The following is a 12,620-nucleotide window of genomic DNA, read 5'->3' as shown; positions in this document are numbered from 1 at the left end:
TGTTCGTTGTCTTGTTTTTTCCAACTTAAAACTTTAAAGGCAACATTTTGAAACTGTACAGTTACAGAAACTCTAATGTGTTAATAATGCAAATAAAATCAGCCGAAGCTAATGTGCTTCTTAAAGTATTCCTGAAGTTAAGCCATACTGGATGTACACTGAATTATATTCTTACAAAATCACAAGAAAGAATGAGAACATAATATTTTAAAATATACCATATAGTCTATTTATGGATATCAATTTAAAATAAAAATGTAAGCAATATTCTCTAAAAAGTCAAATCTGTCAAAAATGGGAGAGAAAAATATGCACTTTCTTAAAAAATGTAAATAAAATGGTTCAACTGAAGCTGCATCTCTGTTATAAACTAAATGTAAACATGAGTCAAGATATACTAATTATTAGTATTTTGTGGCAGGAAGTACATGAAACTGCAGGTGTTCGCTTTAGTGTTGAAGTATACAATGAATGTCTTTATGTTCTTTATTGCTGTGAAAGCTGGAGGCGACTGAGGAAAGTAAAATTTGTTTCTATGTCACATTTTGTCTCAAACAAGTTTATGAAGTTGCATGTTGTGTTTTAATGTTCTAATAAGATAAGGATGGAAAACATGTTATATAAATGCAAATCAAATACTGAAAAGGTTCAACAGGATCTTTGACTGGTCCAAAGGTCCTTCTGGTCTGAACAAGAGACAAAAACAAACACGGCTATCTCCTTCGTTCTGTTTGACCTCCTGGCTTGTCAAACACAAACCGACCTCTGCCTTGTTTTTCTCTTCCTCTTTAGTGTGCCAGAGGTTCAAACAGCAAAAACAAGATGGCCGCCACTCTGCAAGTGGCACCAGCATGTACAGGATGCAACAGTGCTCAACTGGATCGCATCTCTCTCTGTGTTCAGATGATGATTGGGTGAGAAGTCTGAGTCTGAGGAAGTGCTCCTTTAAGCAGTTATTGATCAGTTTTAAACAGATCAATAACTGTGAAATGAAATAGATGTGTAGTTACTGGCAACTGAAAGTGGTAGGTTTGTTTCTAAAGATTTGTTTCTAGTAAATATCCTTTAATTTATTGATAATCCTTTTTATGACTAAAGAATGCAGGACCGTGATAGAGCCTTGTGGTGCTCCACCTTTAACTGGATCAGTGTTTTCTTTCTGTTAGGAGCCATTGGCCCCAACTTTCTCACATCCAGCTCTCATCTCCTCCTCCTCAGGTCTCCAAATGCCCGTCTGGCTGCAGGCTGCAGGGTTTGATGTCACAAATGGAAAGTGATGTGGAGAAAAAGCTGCACATGTTCTGTCAAAAGTCGAGTCTTTATGAAATCGCACTGGAGAAGTCCATGACGGAGATGACGCACATCTACAACTCCAACCGCAGAGTCATGGTCAACAGATACAGTTAAGATTCACACAAAGTCTTCAGTTTAGGCTTTTTGGAATAAATAACATAAAGCTGGATTTTGTGTTTAGTTTCAGAACTGAAGTTTGTGGAAAGTGCCGACAAACTGGCCAAGAACCTCGGAGAGCTACGACAGCGATCTCGATTTCTGGCACAGAAGGTGAAGGAGTTGAGGAGCCATGTGAGGAAACAGGTGGAGGAAATGCATCGAACAGAGGCGAGGATGCAACAAAACAAACAGAAATGCAGCTGCGCAAGTTTTTCAAGTGAAAGGAAAATTAGACATTTTGTTCTGAAGGTTTTACAGTTAAAACTGAGAAGTTTTTCTTTTTGACAGAAATTTATAACTGCAAGACATTTCAAATATCCAAAATAAATAATAATAAAAAAACAATCAAATAAAGTAGACACTAAAGTCTCTGTAAATATAATTGTTGTTCAAAAGAGAGGATAGTTGAGGCCAAAGCACCAGATTGAGGCCTTTTATTATCCAGCTTTTAGTAGAAAGACAAGAAAAACAGATTATTGAGTTTGTTTTCATTTATAATCACGTTCATTGATTTATTGCTAACATCTTGTGCTTTACAACAACAGGTGGACGTTGACATGAAGCTGAGGACCTGCCGGGGAACCTGCAGGGCGGCGCTGCCGTTCAGCGCCGATCACCACGTCTACCAGGCTCTTCAAACGGACCTTCGCCTCCTGGACAGAACCAAACCCGCCACGCCTCCCAGAACATTCCCAGAGTCACGCTGCGGCCGGCGAACGTCGGCCCGCCGCCGTCTGCAGAATACAAAAAGATCCCGACGGTCCAGAAAGAGCTGCTGATGCAGTTTGAAGACGTTGAACAGAACCAAATTGTTCTGGTGGATCAGGCAGACGAGGTGAAACCGCTCAGAGCTGCAGGTTCTAACCCAACAGCTGAGGGTGAATTATTGTAATAATGCTTAATAAAGACAGAAAAACTTCACTTATGACAGAAAGACCTTTCAAGTTCTTTCAACTCTTATGTGCTATTTATCAATTGTCCTGATTTAAACTGATAGAAAATGAGCAAAGATACATTTATTTAAATGAACTGATCACTTATTCTTAGCTTAAAATTACTGATTGTGGCATTTTGGAAAAACTTGTTTTTGATGATAAATATTTAAATCATTTCCTTGATTATTAATATTATTTATTGTAACATTGTTTTATTACAGTCATGTGTTCTGTCTTATACAATTAACTTTTATTACCTAAAGAAAAGCCATTTCTGTCTTTGTAAATAATTTATAACTCTTTGCTAACATCTCTGGCATTTAAAGATAAATTCATTTATTTTATTAACTTTGTTCTTTGTGCAGCTGCTAATAAAATTTGTCCCAAAGCAACAGATTAAGAACGACGTTGCTTCTGGTTGGACTGTGGTGGTGATATAGTGATGAGGTGAACTTGAATATATTATGAAGTTTAAGGTGAACTGAAGCAAAAAGTGAATTTGGAGCCTGATTGGACCAGCAGAGCTGACCAATCAGAGCAAAGAAAGCGTTTTGCAACCTCAATAATGTAAAACTGTAATAAACAGACATTAATTCTACATGTTAAAATTAACACTGTTGATATCAATATGTTAAAGTTGAGTGGGTCTAATTAGTGGATCCTCTTATTACCTGATGACTTCAGCAAGTTTTTGTCTGTATTTCCTGTTTTGTGTTTAGTTATTTACATGCATGATGGATGTTTAGCTGCTTTTCTTTCAGTAGACTGACATTTTGAGATAGAACATATTTATTCTTCTACATGTTTAATCAGAATGTTTCTTCATGTTACCTGGAAATGAATGGGATTAATAAAACATACTGATAGGTTCCTCAATGTGTTTATTGAGTAGCGCAGGACAGTTTTACGGACTGTTCCTTTAATGCAAACGACGTCATCACGCACAACAAGATCAGTCACAGCATACGTTTCCACAACAAATCGGATTTCTCCTCTTTTCAAGAATATAACCTTTTGAAAATATTTTTATAATATAAGAATAAAACTTTTTTTGTTGCTTTTGCATCATTTTTAAAACTCAAACCTAGTTGTGTATAAATATGTTTGTGTTTATTGACAAACAGGTTTTCTTCCAAATCTACTGAGGACTTTGATCCGTTGATGAAAACTCTTTTGTTGGTCTTTTATTTTGGCAGTTTCCTGTTTGTGTTGCACGTGCCCGTCCTTGTTGCATGATCATCTGGAGGCAAAGAAAGGCCTGATCTTCATGCTGATGGCCTTCAGTGAGTACCAGCTGCCCTTCCAGTTCATCCACACCACACCGTCGTCTGTGCCGTGCTTTGCCATCCTTGACGTGTAGGCTCCGCCCATGTAGTATCGCCCATTTGGATTGGCCGAGTGGCAGCGGTTGTACCACCAGCCACCGCCGTCCTCCCTGGCGCACTGCTTGGAGGGATCGCCCGGCGTCCTGGAAGCAGCAGACATGGACAGGAAATGATGACCAACAGGAATAGTTGAAGCAACAGCCGTGAGGCTCAGCGTTCGCTTGGTTGCCTACCAGTTGTCGTTGTCTCTGTCGTGGGTGCTGAACATCATGCCGTTATGAATGGTCATGGTGCGGTTTTCTCCGTACAGCTCCAGAGCTCCTTCCAGGAAGCAGTTCCCAGCGTTACCAGAATAACCATTGACGGCCATCACATAGTTGGAAGTCTCAGTCTGGATGGTGAACTGCTGGTACTGGGCGTAGACCTTATAGCAAAAGGAACGGGAAGCTTTAGATTCAGTTGAAGTTTTCACAATTCAAAGATGAAGGACGATTTATACTTTAGATTATTAGAATAAAAATCACCACATTAATGAAAAGACTGACCTTGGCTCCTGTCCAGTCCTGCATCTCGATGAGAACCTCAGTGGGGCCCATCTTGGTCAGATGGCTGATGCGGTCATTTCCCAGCCAGTGCTCGCCTGTCACATGACGACACAGGACAGTGTGACATTCAGCTTCATGGTTGGGATTCAGTTCTTTCAGTTGTTTAAAGTCTTACCAGGAGTCTCGCAGAAACGCTTGGAGGATTCAAAAGCGATGTTTCCAAAACCACGGCGATATTCGTCCCATCGGCGGCCAAAGTCAACGCTGCCATCGAGCCTGTTCTGGATGAGGACCCATCCTGGAAGGAGACATTTTGAAAAGTACTGTGAGTTTAACTGAAAACACTCTGAACTTGCTGAATGAGTTGCACTCTGACCTCCATTCTGGGTGGTCTGATCACAGAAGACCTTGTACGGTGGGAGCAATGGATCCGGCTGGATCAGATACATCTGGGAGTCTCGTCCTCCACGCCGGTAAATGTCCTCACACTCCTTACCTGGATCGCAACGAAGGGAGGTAATCAATGAAAACCAGAGGTAATTCTGTCCCCCATTGTTTTTCTCTTTGTGAAAAACATTTTTCCGTCCTCACTCACCAGAAACCACCGGGATCGGACACCTGGTGACGCACGGATCCCTGCACTGCTCATTCTGGGCCAGGATCGCTTTTTCAAGCTTCTGGATCTTCAGCCTGATCTTGTCTAACACCCCCTGTAACCACAACAACATTCTTTATTTGTCTGTCATGCTGGTTCTTCATATAAAACAACTCATAAAACTAGATGACCTGCAGGACTCTGATGTTGGAGGGGAAGACCGTGTCGATGGTCTCCTTGATGTAGGCGTGTTGTTCCTCCACTTGGTCGGTGTACTGACTCACCACCTGGTTGTTGGCTGGAAACATCAGGAATGGAAACATGAGAAGTGATCGTCTATAAAGACTGCAACCGAGATTTCTATAAAAAAAAAACACATTTCTAAAGGGAAATTTGTTGTCCAAAATAAATATCCACACACCAAACATGCAGACAGCTAGTGATAAAATAAACAAGCAGGGATGCCTTTAAATAAAACAACGGTTTGACTTAAAGTAGCATCGTATTGTGCATCTTACTGCTGAAGACTCGCTGTCTCTCCCTCAGGGAGTTGGAGATGCCATTCACGTAGTTGTAGACATTGTTTGACGAGCGGGACAATTCCTCAATCTGAGGCTTGAGTTCAACAATAACCTGACAGGAAGAAGATCAAGAAATGAGAAATTAACATCTGCAGCGCAACGGTTTTATTCTTGAAGCATCTTCAGAGATGATCTTCTAAAAAAAACTTTCCACTTGAATAACTTGAAGAAAACGAGTGAAGTTTACCGTTTTGACGTTCCTCTCCTGCTTCAGCAGAGCGTTTTTCAGTTCGCAGCCAGTCGGACACAAAGCACCCTGATGGAGAACGAAACACTGATGAAGCAAAATCCTCTTTGTTTTCTAAACTGTTAACATTTACCAAAGAATTTTCTGAAATCCTTCTTTGCTGATTTCTCAGAGACTCAAACTAAATAAAGTCAAATCTACGGATTGATGAGTAAAATCCTGTTAAACTTGGTTCAGTCTTGTTTCATGAATGCTGAAGATGTTTTCCTACCATCGCCTCTGAGGCATGCGTGCATCCTCCCGCATCAGGCTGCACCTCCTTCTCCTGCGCCAGACGGCCGACGGGAGCTGGAGTGGGCCGACCGCGGTACCTGAACAGAAAACCACCGGAAAACCATCAACCGACTGGAAACTCAACAGCAAGGCAAGTTTTCATTCTGACTCTTTGTTTTTGGAGTCCGAATTTGGACAACTTACATTAAATGGGCCAAGCAAGACTGACATTTAAAGGTTTTTGACTAGAATGGGAATATCAGCAAATAAATAACCTTTTGGGCTAAAAATAGACCAGAAACTGGTTCATTTGCCTTTTTTCTCATTGTAAAATCCATTTTAAACATCTATTAACAAGCTATTGTGTTATTAAACTTATTTCAGTTTATTTCTGTTGCATTTAGTTTTATGAAATATGCAGATAACAGTTTTTGTGGAGTTGTAAAATAAAGATAATTATGTAGTAAATGGTGTTTAATTTTGAAAGTTAAGAAAATGAATTAAAAATATAAAGTATATTTATTTTTCATTTTGAAAAAAAAAAAAACATTAAGCTTCTTTTAAAAGAAACTGTTGTAGATTTTCTTTTCTAAAAACAGAAGAACTACAGAAACGTTTTATTCTATTTCCTCCTATGCGAACAACAGGACTTTGGGTAAGAGCAGGATAGGAATATAATGCCCTAAATTTAAATGCAACTTTTAGTTAAACTATTTAATCATTTTCTCAGCATTTCCTGGATTTTATCAGTTTCCTAGCTTGATTCCTTAATGTGGGTCTCCAGTAATATGAGTATGGATAATGTACGATTCGCTCCGTTCATCCTGACGCCAGGTGTTGGAGTGTTTTAGTCAGGTGAGGCTGTGGGCGGGGCTTACCTGTTTCCTGAGCTGTTTGGTGGCGGGGAATATCGGTTTGGGCTGTAAGAGTCTCTGCGTCCGCTGACCGGCCGATGACCTCGAGCATCAACGGCTAATCCTCCACTCTGCACAGAGAACAGCGTTAATATCAAAGTTAAGGTAAACATGACAAAGTTCTCATCATGTAACATATTCCTCCAGAGAAATGGATTTACATACTGTGGCATTCTTTGCCTTGGCGTCCTGTGAAGAAACATTACAAATAATTGTTAGGAATTCTTCTGCTTTTTTGGTGTTTATTTTCTGTGTGCTGACGTAGTTTACGAAGATTAATAAGACAAAACATAAATGCATATTTTGATTGCATCAAAAGCTGATGTAAAACAAATTTTTGTGAAGAAAAACTGATTAACTCAGCAGTTTGACAAAATGATGTAAAAGGAATTAGCTATTTATTAAAGTTTTAAAAAATTATACGTCAGTAAGCTGAAATTCAACCGTAAAGTTTACATCTATTGGTTTTATCAAATATTTGCAAAAATTCTGAATTTTTCTCATTTTAATTTTCTACATTGTATAGCTTTTTAATTTACATGATTTAATATGATCAAATAAAATTTTAATAAATGCGTAAAAAAATGTTTTGTACCATCACAAATTTTAAATAACTTTTTGAATCACAATCTTTTTAAAAATCTGGAATTTTTTAATTTAATGATTCTGCTAAAAGTTTTATTCCCTAAAACAGATGAAAAAAAATTACCTAATGAATCCATAAATTATATCTGATACATCTACCAGGATTTTATTTTAATATGACTTGCATCACAATAATTTTGCGCTGGGACAAACTGGCGACCGGTCCAGTTCACTGGAAATGGGCAGCAGCACAACGATGTATAGAAAATGGATGGATGAATATTAATTATATTTTAAAATTACATTTTTTTAAGTACCAATAATTTAGTTGTTTTTAGTCTCTTCAAATGATTTAATGACATATTTTTTGCTTGCTGGATTGATTATCAGACATCATGAATCACGTTAATAAAAACCCATTGTTGACATTTTAATTGAAACAATAATTAATAAACACTAATCTTTTAGGAACAAAATAAATACCATAAAATGCATTATCTTTTCTACCAATAATAATCAGAACAAAATAAAATTTAGATTGTCTCTGATAAGCAGAGACAACTTGTATTTATTTTTCTCTGGCTGATTTGACTCACCGTGTCGTAGTCGTCGTATTCTAAGACGTCCTGAGCCCAGGTGACATAGAGGCACAGGTATAGAACCAGTAACGTCTTCATCATCAACTCTGTGACTTTTCCTCTCTCTGCCTCCTTCTTCTGACCCTCTGGTCTCTGCTATTGAGGTTTTTATCCTCTGAGCTTCTGCGCCACCTGCCTCCCCCAGGTTTTATTGATCCGCTGCAGTTGATCAGTAACCGTCTGCTGAGGTCGGTCCAACCAAACCGACTCAGCTCTCTGAAATCAGCCAAGGAACAAAAGGGCAGAAGGAAAGAGGAGTCACAATTTGTTTAACGGATGGATTGAAGGAGGTAATGATGTGGTTTACTGTCAGTCTGATGACTCATGTAACATCAAAACACTTTCAAATTTTTGAAGTAAACAGAAATAAATGAAACATGCTTTTTATTTCAGATCGGATGTAATTTTAGATCTGCAACAAAATTATTTCCTTAATAGTCCAACATGTTATTTCCCACTGAAAACTGAAAGATTTTAGGTTTCATAATCACAGCACTTTAAAGCCTCAACACTTATATGTCGCTAAATCATGTTTTAAAAATCAAATATCACAAAATATGTGCAAAAAAGAGCAAAAGGTAGACAGAAAAGACTCAGATTTTTTAATTTTCACTGGAAAACATTTTATTACTGAAATGTGATAATTGTTGCAGCAGATAATCTCTAAATTTTATAAATATCACCATCAGTTTCTAAATGGATCAGAAAAACAAACCCATTTTAATGGTTTTGAGTCCAGAAATTGGACTTTGTTTGGATAAAATGATGAACTCTGGGGTATTTTGCATAGTTTTATAACTATTACTCACAGTCACTGAAGCATTTATAAATAAAGCCGACGAAAACAAATTTACAGTTACACTCTGTCTTGCATGACATCTAAACATTGATTTTCATCCTTTCTGTGCCATAATGTAATATTTGTGTTTGTTTTTCTGAATTGGTATTATTGATCGACTTCATTATGATCTCAGTGATGATTCAGTTAAACACAGCATGTTACTGCCTGGAAGTTCTCATTCAGAGTCACTGCTGTTTGAGTCCAAAAGGGTAAAAGTATCGAATGACTAAACAACAACCCACACAAACATCCACAAACCTGCACTAACAAGCATTTCAGCCACTTAACGAGGAAACATTTTGCTTTCTTTAATCCACATAAAGAGGACAGTAGCTGAAGTAAAATGGGTCAATTTTTGTTTTATTTTACTGACTAAATGCGGCTGAAACCAGTATTAGAATTTTGTGTTTGCAGCTCAACAGCTGTGAAATGTAACAAATAAATTCAGAAGAGTGGACATCTTTGGATAATTTGTATAAAATATCAGTAATTTATCATCAAAAGTATTGAAAATGTTCCCCTTGAAGTTATAATTTATTGCCCACCCAGAGCAACCAAGTCCTCACTTTTTGTCTGCCCCAAAATGTTCATGAAAACGCAGATAATGTTCAGTGAACACTTTATGTCACATATTTGCAAAGATACCAGTAAGTCTGCATCACCCTGAGGTTTTTGTTTAGGTTTTCATGCAGATATTGCCATTACCTTTTACAATTAGCATCTTTGTCTAGCTTTCTTTTCTGTTTATGTCTTTCAGTGGGGATTTTATACTGCCACATACTGGCCTTGTAAAGCTATTGCAACATTTGGGACCTTCATTTATGTTTTGAACAGTGGGAAAGTAGAAGGGTCAGGTAAAAAAGGTGCGCCAACTCTTAATGGAAAATTTATATTTTTGGACCTTTAATTATTCTCTGTGAAACACTGTCTAACTTGATTCACACTACAACAGGTTTTATTGCTTTATTTAATTTTATTGGTTTTATTTCTTTGCTTTTATTTCTTATACAACAAACAAAAATTGCATGTGTTTGGTAAAAATGGCAGCTTCTGTGCTTCTCGAACCGCAGTTAGTGACACGGGTCGGGTTTGTTTTTGCTCAGGTTTAATTTCTGAAGATGCGTTCAGTTGTCCTTGGAACAAACAAAAGGGAGATAGTGGTCGCAGGGAGCAGCAGACCACTTCAGGGTATCTGAAAAAACAAGCAGTCAGGAAACAAACAGAGATGTTGATCATTAACTTCACTGAATACAAAATCAACCAGTATTATAAGGTAATTCCTGTCTCCAAACTACAAGTATTTAAATACTAATGTATCAATTTATAAGTTGTAGAAACATTGTATCTTATTTTCTACACATTATTTTTGTTGCAGTTCTGTGGAAAAACTGAAAAACAGCTTCATATAGTAATGAATGAAAAATGAGTCTTTGTGAGGATAGAAAGACATAATGTTATGTGTTTCTGTGTGTACATGTTTTCATATATATATATAGGGGTGTGTGTGCGTGTGTGTGTGTGTGTGTGTGTGTGTGCGTGTGTGTGTGTGTGTGTGTGTGTGAGTTCTTGTTTATTGCAGATTCAAGGCCCTTTCTGGTGTATGTACTAGATGGGTAATTATGGTAACAAAACTCAAGTTATTCCGTGGCAGACCTTCATTTTTATTACAGATGTCATGGTTAGGAACTACATTTAGGTATAAATATATTTACTAAATTGAATGGAAGTCAATAAAAAGTTCTAACATGGGTAGAAATACAAACTTCTGTGTGTGTATGTGTGTTAGACATTACAGTGATAATTCATCTTCAGGCAGCGCTCTTCCGTCTCGTTGTGGTCGTCATTGTACCAGTTCTCATAGTCGAACTTGGAGCCGTCGGACCACATCCAGAAATCAAGCTGTTGGAACAAAATTACATGAACTCATACAAACCACTGTACGTAACTATACTGCACATCATTTGGTGTCAAACTGCTTAAACATGTTCAAGCAGCTTTGTAGAAGAAGGATAATTACATTTGATTGAGTTACCAAACAAATTTTGGTCTGACTTTATCGGGAAAATAATTGTTTTTATGTTAGAAAGAAATCATACAAAAGCTTTAAATATGACTCGGTTTATCTTTGAAAGAGAATTTCTCAGTGGTAAATGATGTTTTAAAGATTTCCATACATGTATAGCATCAGTTCCTCCAATCCAGGTTTCTGGGAAGCTGTGTGTGTCTCCTCTGGTGAAAGTTTGGATGAAGCGATTCTCTTCGTAACTGTGGACTGACGCCAGGTTTGCTTCTTCGAACTGACAGTAAAACTGTACAGAAAAACACATGACAGTTTCCAAATATCTGATTTTTACCACATATAAACAGCTCAAAGATGCTTAATTTACCCCACCTCAGCTTCAGGCCATGTCTTTGGGGTGTCGATAAAGAGGAAACACCGACGACCGAATCTGGTCCATCCATATGGGCAGCGCAAATTCTGTGCTGCAAAACACAGACACACATTTCATCATATGAGCTGAAAAGTCCTTTTTTTATTTCACTTTTAACTCATTTTAGTCTCAAATTTAGTGTACTTTTTTAAATCTAGAGAAATAAAAACAAACATTAAAAACAGATGATACAGACATAAAAGAACTCAAAGAATCAACAGAATCTTTGTATTATGCTTTGTTTTAAAAGGCATATTGCAATCAGAGGTCACGGCTGGAAAAGATCATAATTTATGATTATTAAGAGCACTTGCCTGTTAGCCATAGGTGTTGATGTATATGTAAAAGATTTTTACATAGAAAAATATTAACTTTTAATAAAATATGTACCAGTAAAATAAACACTGGTGTCTGCAATATGGCTGGATAAAAAAACATATTCACCTACCAGGAAACGTCATGGCTCTTATATTCTGTCAGTTCAGACAAAACCACTCACCGCAGTTAATGGGCCTGACTCCAGGCGCGGTCTTGGTGTTGGGGATCTCCTCTCCGGTGATTATATCCACGCACCAGCAGTATCCGGTCGAACCGGAGCACTGCTGGGGCAGGAAGTTCCCGTTGGCGTCGCACTGAGGGCAGAACATCCCGGGGAAGATCGTGCATTGCAGGTGCTTCTGGTCGCAGAAACCCCCCACGCTCTTGGTGAGGGTTGAGTTAATCGGCCCGGCTCGGGTCAGCGTCAATACGCCACAAAACGTGAGAACAACACCAAGAAAGGTCATGGTGGTGATGGTGGAACAGGCTGGAAAAAGGAATCTGCAGAACAAAAAATACAAATTAGTTACTTTTACAACAAAGAGATTCCTAATTAAAGCACATATTCAAAACAAAATTCAAATTTATTTGATTGTAAATTGAAAAGCCCCAATGTGAACTGACTTTGTTCTGGACGAGGCAAAATGTTGGAGTCTCTGCTGCTCCCCTGACTTTTATTCTGCAGATTCTTGTTTCTGTTCCATGAACTCGACACAAGCTCCAGACTCTAATTTCACAATAACAATAAACCTCACCTGCTCCCATGTCTTTGTTCTATTATTGACCAGTACATTAATGAAAGACCCTTTCAGGACTCAAGTTATCATTGCCAGAAAGTCTGGGTTTGTGTTTTTATTAATATCACTTTCATACAATTGTTTGGTTTCTTCCCAGAAAATCTCACTTCTTTTCACATTGTAGGTTTCTGTTTTCAGATACTATCTGTTTACATTTTTATCTTCTTCCTCTGTATTGTTCAAATCTGGGTTACATGGATCT

At 37.9% G+C, this 12,620-nt stretch overlaps 3 protein-coding genes across 4 annotated transcripts; 1 reads left to right on the top strand and 2 right to left on the bottom strand.

Moving 5' to 3' along the window:
- Positions 1-834: 834 nt before the first annotated feature.
- On the top strand, positions 835-2,647 carry LOC129351356 (fibrinogen alpha chain-like). 2 transcript variants are annotated; one of them, XM_055020231.1, is made up of 4 exons: positions 835-914; positions 1,219-1,402; positions 1,475-1,620; positions 1,998-2,647. In XM_055020231.1, the coding sequence occupies exons 1-4, from the start codon at positions 852-854 to the stop codon at positions 2,229-2,231; spliced, it is 627 nt and encodes a 208-aa protein (XP_054876206.1). In that variant the 5' UTR covers positions 835-851; the 3' UTR covers positions 2,232-2,647. The 2 variants fall into 2 exon arrangements, with proteins under 2 accessions (XP_054876206.1, XP_054876207.1); XM_055020232.1 differs by having other exon boundaries at positions 835-1,025.
- Positions 2,648-3,251: 604 nt separating this feature from the next.
- Positions 3,252-8,129, bottom strand: LOC129351355 (fibrinogen beta chain-like). Its single transcript, XM_055020230.1, has 13 exons — positions 7,989-8,129; positions 6,973-6,996; positions 6,772-6,878; positions 5,892-5,991; positions 5,621-5,689; positions 5,371-5,485; positions 5,044-5,150; positions 4,853-4,967; positions 4,634-4,753; positions 4,433-4,555; positions 4,258-4,352; positions 3,946-4,136; positions 3,252-3,855 (listed from the first exon to the last, which is right to left on the bottom strand). The coding sequence occupies exons 1-13, from the start codon at positions 8,070-8,072 to the stop codon at positions 3,624-3,626; spliced, it is 1,482 nt and encodes a 493-aa protein (XP_054876205.1). The 5' UTR covers positions 8,073-8,129; the 3' UTR covers positions 3,252-3,623.
- Positions 8,130-9,837: 1,708 nt separating this feature from the next.
- LOC129351422 (ladderlectin-like) lies at positions 9,838-12,313 on the bottom strand. Its single transcript, XM_055020281.1, has 6 exons — positions 12,246-12,313; positions 11,803-12,122; positions 11,264-11,355; positions 11,046-11,180; positions 10,665-10,770; positions 9,838-10,063 (listed from the first exon to the last, which is right to left on the bottom strand). The coding sequence occupies exons 2-6, from the start codon at positions 12,086-12,088 to the stop codon at positions 9,996-9,998; spliced, it is 687 nt and encodes a 228-aa protein (XP_054876256.1). The 5' UTR covers positions 12,089-12,122; positions 12,246-12,313; the 3' UTR covers positions 9,838-9,995.
- Between the last annotated feature and the right edge of the window lie 307 nt (positions 12,314-12,620).

This window comes from Poeciliopsis prolifica, unplaced genomic scaffold (assembly GCF_027474105.1).
Source record: "Poeciliopsis prolifica strain line A6 unplaced genomic scaffold, Auburn_PproV2 SCAFFOLD066, whole genome shotgun sequence".
Classification (NCBI taxonomy): Eukaryota; Metazoa; Chordata; class Actinopteri; order Cyprinodontiformes; family Poeciliidae; genus Poeciliopsis; species Poeciliopsis prolifica.
Note: the sequence above shows the minus strand (reverse complement) of the source record. Positions and strands in the feature narration are given on the sequence as shown.

What these genes read in the sequence shown, in the direction of transcription:
- LOC129351356 (XM_055020231.1), top strand. Translation starts at nt 852, where the DNA reads ATGTACAGGATGCAACAGTGCTCAACTGGATCGCATCTCTCTCTGTGT. An exon ending in TGTGTTCAGATGATGATTGG is followed by an intron (nt 915 to 1,218) that starts GTGAGAAGTCTG and finishes CCTCCTCCTCAG; the next exon opens with GTCTCCAAATGCCCGTCTGG. An exon ending in AGTCATGGTCAACAGATACA is followed by an intron (nt 1,403 to 1,474) that starts GTTAAGATTCAC and finishes TTTTGTGTTTAG; the next exon opens with TTTCAGAACTGAAGTTTGTG.
- LOC129351355 (XM_055020230.1), bottom strand. Translation starts at nt 8,072, where the DNA reads ATGATGAAGACGTTACTGGTTCTATACCTGTGCCTCTATGTCACCTGG. An exon ending in CGCATGCCTCAGAGGCGATG is followed by an intron (nt 5,690 to 5,891) that starts GTAGGAAAACAT and finishes GTTCTCCATCAG; the next exon opens with GGTGCTTTGTGTCCGACTGG. An exon ending in AGGAGAGGAACGTCAAAACG is followed by an intron (nt 5,486 to 5,620) that starts GTAAACTTCACT and finishes TCTTCCTGTCAG; the next exon opens with GTTATTGTTGAACTCAAGCC.
- LOC129351422 (XM_055020281.1), bottom strand. Translation starts at nt 12,088, where the DNA reads ATGACCTTTCTTGGTGTTGTTCTCACGTTTTGTGGCGTATTGACGCTG. An exon ending in AGACATGGCCTGAAGCTGAG is followed by an intron (nt 11,181 to 11,263) that starts GTGGGGTAAATT and finishes TTTTCTGTACAG; the next exon opens with TTTTACTGTCAGTTCGAAGA. An exon ending in CCTGAAGATGAATTATCACT is followed by an intron (nt 10,064 to 10,664) that starts GTAATGTCTAAC and finishes TTGTTTTTTCAG; the next exon opens with ATACCCTGAAGTGGTCTGCT.